This window comes from Glandiceps talaboti, chromosome 2 (genome assembly GCF_964340395.1).
Source record: "Glandiceps talaboti chromosome 2, keGlaTala1.1, whole genome shotgun sequence".
Taxonomy (NCBI): domain Eukaryota; kingdom Metazoa; phylum Hemichordata; class Enteropneusta; family Spengelidae; genus Glandiceps; species Glandiceps talaboti.
In genome coordinates, this window is record NC_135550.1 from 27,788,846 (window position 1) to 27,795,418 (window position 6,573).

A 6,573-nucleotide genomic window follows, 5' to 3' on the forward strand; every position below is an offset into this window, starting at 1 on the left:
GACTGATCCTGAGGTTTGAATGTTCAAGAAAGTCTCCACAGAGAGTGAGGGGGACAGAGAGAGAGAGACAGAGAGAGACAGACAGACAGACAGACAGACAGACAGAAAGACAGAGGAAGGCATACACAAATACATTAGCATGGCTGTCACCAACTCATTAATGAATCTAGGTTTTATAAAGTATTGCGGCGATGCTGCGAGAATTATTTTTAAATTTACTCTGTAAATGACCGCTCCTGAGGTTTAATTTGATTCAAATCATGAGCAAAATATTTCGCCCGCCCCCCTTTCAGACCATCAGAATTTTCGCAGCCCCCTTTGAACCCTAAATTTGTTCATGCCCCCCCCCCCCATTTCTCCCGAGGACCCCTGCCGTAAATTCTGACCCTAGCCTAATAAGTAAATTTCTGGGTTTTTTCTTAGGAACCTTTCTTCATATAAACTAACATGGTCGGTTTAGAATTGTAAATGCAGTACACAGAATATGGGATTCGGAGCTTCTAAATACACTACTGAAACTACTGAAATCGTCGGACCAGAGCCAGTATATTCAGCAAAACATGGAGGGCTAACAGCATTTCCTGATGAACTCATCGATGAATCTCGGACAGACATCAAAACTGTAAACCTATCCAGCAATTTGATTCAAGAAATAAGCGATGAAATTGTTGAACTTACTGGCTTGAGACATGTAGATCTTAGCAACAATCAGCTAAGGTGGATTTCGTACGAATTCTTTGAGTTACCATACCTCTCTCATGTCAATCTGTCGGCCAATAATTTGGACAGACTCGATGGAATCGGAACAGCTAGAAAGCTGCAATATCTGAATATTAGTCAGAACCGATTTTCCATTCTCTCTGGAGAGTTATTTAAAGTTGTTCGCCTTTTGCATTTGCTGGTGGCTGACAACAACCTTTCTCAATTTCCTGTTGAGATTCGTAGACTACAGCAACTACGAAGTCTTGACTGGAGTCGTAATGGTGTCGTGTCCATCAACGAGGGAGTATTTGCAACAATGCCAAGAACTCTAAAGGTGTTAAAACTTGGTACAGTAGACCTTGAAATGTGTGTGCTCAATCTGAGTGTTGTACAAAAGATTGGCACACGAATGAAGTTTCTTGAAGAGCTAGATTTCAGCAACAATCATATGGACAAAGACGTAGTAGAAGGTGGACAGGGTGCCTTGCATACAATTGCCCTTATGACACGTCTCAAATACCTAAATGCGGAAAACAATGATATCAAAACTGTTCCTGACACCTTTGGAAACCTAGTACAACTTAGAGTATGCATCCTTAACAATAATACCATAACAAGTCTACCAGTAGCATCTTTCAAAAACCTCACAAGAATGAAGCGTTTTGAAATCGACAACAATGCTGTTGATGGTGTTGAAGCGATTCCTTTCAGGAAAACAGAAATGCGTAGTCTTTCGGCAAAAAACAATAGCATAAGCTATCTTCCGGGACAAGTAGCTCAACCACACTTGGAATCTTTAAATCTCGAAAATAATGAACTGAAAGTCATCGACCATGTTGACTTCAAGCGAATGTCAAAGTTAAAGACTTTGTCCCTTAAGGATAACCACATTGAGAAACTTCCAGATAGTCTATGCCATGCTAAGAACCTGGAACATCTTGACTTAGAAGGAAACAAGATAGCACATATTCCCGAAGACCTAAACCTGAAAAAGCTTGGAAGACTCAACTTGTCAAACAACAACTTGGAAAGCCTTCCCGTACAGATCCAACGCTTCAATAGATTGGTGGATGTTGATTTGTCCGGGAATAAAATCACTGATACGGACCTTCAAGATATCTCTGGTGATGAAAATGAAGCAATGCATCTAAAAAGGATAAGCCTAAAGGACAATGAGGTTGAATCCGTTCCAGAAATGTGTTTCAACAGTATTCATCTTGAAGAATTGGATATTGGTGGCAACAATGTGAAGGAGATACCTGAACAAATACAAACGCTGAAGAAATTACAGTCTCTGAAAATAGAAAACAACGATATCATAATAGTACCTGCACATGTCTTTAAGCATCCAAGTCTTCAAGAGCTTGCTGCCAAGGGGAACCGAATTCATACGATTTCCATGGATACTAAAAGTCAAGAACAAAGTACTTCACTGCAAACACTGGATGTCAGTGACAACCGCTTACGGTCTGTCCCAAAGGCAATGGAAAGTCTACAAAGCTTGAAGAAGGTCGACGTTTCAGACAACCAACTATACTTCCTTCCTTCTGTGCTTGTAAACCTTGAAGACACATCCGGAGCCGAAGTGTCTGTTAGTGGTAACTTGTTACGAGATGTTCCAAAGTCTGACGATGCAAAGACCTTGAAGGAAATGGTTAGAGAGATACAGAACAAACCTGAAGCACCTGAGCTCTCTAAGATTAGAAGGGGAAAGATATTCTTCATAGGCAAACAGGGTGCTGGTAAGGCTACATTGATGAGGAATCTCCTTGCTCTCAGTGACAGACCACCTGGAGAGTTCAAACATGGAGAATCTGACTTGACTGTAGAGGCCAATACCACAGATGATACAAATAAAGGCGAAGAAAATTCCCAACATTTCCAAGAGGGAAATGAAGTCTCTGAACATCAAGTGACAGAAGATTGTCAAGATGTACACATTATTAAGAAGAAAGTCCTAGATAAGCTAGCATTTATGGATCGTGTCATTTGGCCAATTGAAGATGATATTGATATTGAACTTACATATTGCAGTGGAAGTGGCAACGTGAACTTGGTGTATCCACTCTTTTACACGGAGAATTCGTTATACGTCCTTACAGTGAATCTGCTTCAGTACAAACCATCATCAGATGACAGCTTCCACCAATGCATAGGATTGTGGATCAAGGATATCCTGGCTTCTATCGGTGGTGAAGTTTTGGTGGTCATAATTGGAACCCACACAGACAGACTAACTAAAGTTAAGTTGGAAGAAGCTTCTGGTAGCATCAGAATTAAAGTGGAGAAATTGCTCAGCGAGTATCAACGACGACAATCTAAGGCATTGCTGATATCGTCTTCTCCGAAAGATATAATTACAATCGGGAAGAACATAGATGACAACCAAATGTACGCGTGTAGAGATAAACTTTGTGAAATTGTGAGCAATACACAGAATCGTCTGCTTCCCGGTGTTGATAGCTCTCTGTATAGAAATGGTGTTGCACCTTCAGTATTTAAACTTCTACAAGTTGAAAAACTATTGGTGGAAATGAGGGATGATGATGATCCAATTAAGAGAGTTGCTCTTACCCTGTCTCAATTCGGAGAAGTTCTAGAGAAAGTCGGTCTCAAGACAGAAGACACAGGAGATATTATTGCCTACCTGAAGCGCATCGGCGTACTTCAGCAATATGTCAAAATATCCAGTCTAAAAGGTTATATCTTTCATAACCTCGACTTTCTCAGAGATGTACTTCAAGCGATTTTTGAGAAATCTCAGGACAGTTTCCTTGACGTGAAGAGCTTTCCACCAGGTTACCGAAGTGTACGTTTTTCAGTGGTGAAGGAAGCCTTCGACAACAAGGCAGTTCTATCAGATGACGTCATCAGAGAATGTGTGCTGGGTCATTTGGACTTGGATGACGATGTAATATCATTGGTGTTCGACATGCTAATTGGATTCAATATCTGCTATGAAGTACCAGCTGAAGCTAACAAAGATGCCTTCCTTCATTCTGAAGGTGATGGTGATGGAATCCTGCCCAGAATACTTCGATTTCCGGCATACTTGAAAAAAGCCATCAATAACCCGTGGAACTTCAAACCAGTTTTGGAAACCCTCATAGAATTTCCATGGTATTACCCATCGAGACTTAAAAGCGTCCTGGTCTGCAACATACACAAAAACGTAAGGGAAGAGGGCATGGACAGTGCACATGTTGTATTTCAAGGGGTCGGTACAATGATAATACAGCAGAAAGGACCCCCCAAGACACTGATGTTAAGAACAGTTATGGTCAATGATCCAGAACACACATTCAGTGTCTTGAATGGTAACCTCATGGACAGTTTGCGAGAAGGTATTAAAAATACATGGTCCTCCCTGACGTATTCCATTCACATGAGAGTGATATGCCCAGCTGGTGTCGGATGTAAACATCCATACAGTGCAGTACACCATTCCTGGAAATCATACCCCAAGGATGAATCAGAAGTCTCACAGATTATGAATGAATGTAAATATAGGAAAGAAGGTAAGCAACCAATTCTGCTATGGGCATTTTGAAAAGTGACAGAATCAATTGAAAAGAAGAATCCAATTTTCTCTAAACTGTCAAATTTTACAAAATGTTACCAGCACATTGTAGTTTGTTACAACACACCTTTATGTATCACTGCGGTGGGCTTGTATTTTGTCATCACACAGAACTGATGACTATTTAAACTGAAACCATTTTTGACATGGCTAACTGGTAAATTTCCAGGTAAAGGCCGCCTACGCAGTGATATCAAGTGTATGAACATTGTATCGATATTGTCTCATAAGTTTACACGACATTGCCCTGTACTAGTACGACTAACGATACAGTTTATAATCAGAACAACCAAACAATTGCACCTAGTTTCATAAGGTGATCCTGGTGAGTGGTCAGATTCTTTATGTAAACATCTAGTTCATGTATTAACAATATTACAACTTCGAGAAAATACCTATCAAGTACAAAATGTCGAAGTTGTAAACTACAGCTGTATAGACTGTTGAACAAAGTGGTGTCGTTGTTAACTTTGATCTTTTTTTACAGTTACCATTTGTATTTCATTACATACTAAATAAGTATCTTTAATATTAATAAGTTGTCAAACTCATCTCCACAGGTGTACCGGATCATGCTGTCGCCCGTAAGTATGATCACATGTAATTTACACTAACGGGACCCAAAATAATATTTCTAAAGTTAAGAGCCACAAAACACTACTTTACTTGACAAAAGCACGTGCAGTGGTATATGTATTTGGCTGGGAAAATAAGGTGTTTTTCCCTGATACATGTCTGTTTGTAAGTCCGTTGTTTGGTAGGTAGGTAGGTAGGTAGGTAGGTAGGTAGGCATGTAGGTAGATCTAGGTGCACGTAGGCAGGTAGGCAGGCAGGCAGTGAGTGAGTGAGTGAGTGAGTGAGTGAGTGAGTAGTAGAGAGTTTGAATTTAGGTAGCACAACAGTACTTTTTTAAAAAGATATAAGCTATTTGATATTTGGATCTAGACTTTGATGCAGCTGAGTAACGTATTCACCGAGACTCTTACTTCACACGCTAAAATCGTTAATGGTATAAAACTATAGATGTAACAATTTCCATTGTGGAAAAGATGACAGAAATGGGCAACTTTGTACTTTGTCAATGTTAGTCCATTTGGGGGGTATCTCATGGGATCTCTTGTTCCTCACAGAAAGAATGGTGTCAACAGCCACAGATATTATCAGTACCAAACTGGACCCACAAAAGTGGAAGGACCTGGCACCACATCTTGGTATTCCAGAAGAGAAAGTCAAGATAATTGAAAAACAAAGAGACATTGATATGAGGGAAAAACTAAAGCTGCTGTTGGGGAAATGGAAAGAACGAATCCAAACACCCGCCATTGTCAAACCACAGGCAGAGAAGCTGACCACGGCCCTTAAAGTCATTGGAGAGCGAGACTTAGCAACAGAAATATCTGACCTTGATCTTGACAATTTGGAGATGGCAATGCAAGAATGATCGAACGACACAAAATGGCAGTTTGCATACATACATACATACATACATACATACATACATACATACATACATACATACATACATACATACATACGTACGTACATACGTACGTACGTACGTACATACATACATACATACATACATACATACATACATACATACATATACTAGTATGGCAGACAGACAGACAGACAGACAGACAAAGACATATATATATATATATATATATATATATATATATATATATATATATATATATATATATATATATATATATATTATCATCCAAGTACTAGTTACGGCATTTCTATATATATCATTTTACGAGTGACTATGAACTTTTGCTAAACATTTCGTATCACTGAATCCCATTATCAAAACCATGGGGGGGGGGGGGTACTCCAATAGAAAGGTATACGGGTATGTGCTGCCAAAATGGATAACTTTTCCACAGCTAAACATGGGTCGACTTTTCGTTGGAAAATCTAGAATCAAAGAGTACCACCTCCCCCCCCCCCAGAGGAGTGAATCAAAACCTGTGAGCATGACTAATTTCCATATATCATGTGGAAGTTGACAAATCGTGTAATCTGAAGAGAAAGTATTGAATACTAACACTATATCCCATAACTTCCGATATACAGCCTGTCTATGTCGCTGGATCTGTGACTATACACTATCATTCGTTTTTTACTAAAACTGCTTACAATACTATTAAATACAATAATTTATAAGAGACATAATTCGCCAGTTTTTCCTGTTTTATGGATGCAACGGAAGCATTTGATAGGATGAATCACTGGACCATGTTTAGAAAACTGGTCAATAGAAAAATTCCTTCATTCATAGT

The 6,573-nt window shown here is 39.4% G+C and overlaps 1 protein-coding gene across 1 annotated transcript; it reads left to right on the top strand.

Moving 5' to 3' along the window:
- Positions 1-484: 484 nt before the first annotated feature.
- Positions 485-5,723, top strand: LOC144446238 (uncharacterized). Its single transcript, XM_078135993.1, has 3 exons — positions 485-4,220; positions 4,843-4,866; positions 5,413-5,723. The coding sequence occupies exons 1-3, from the start codon at positions 485-487 to the stop codon at positions 5,721-5,723; spliced, it is 4,071 nt and encodes a 1,356-aa protein (XP_077992119.1).
- The last annotated feature ends 850 nt before the right edge of the window (positions 5,724-6,573 follow it).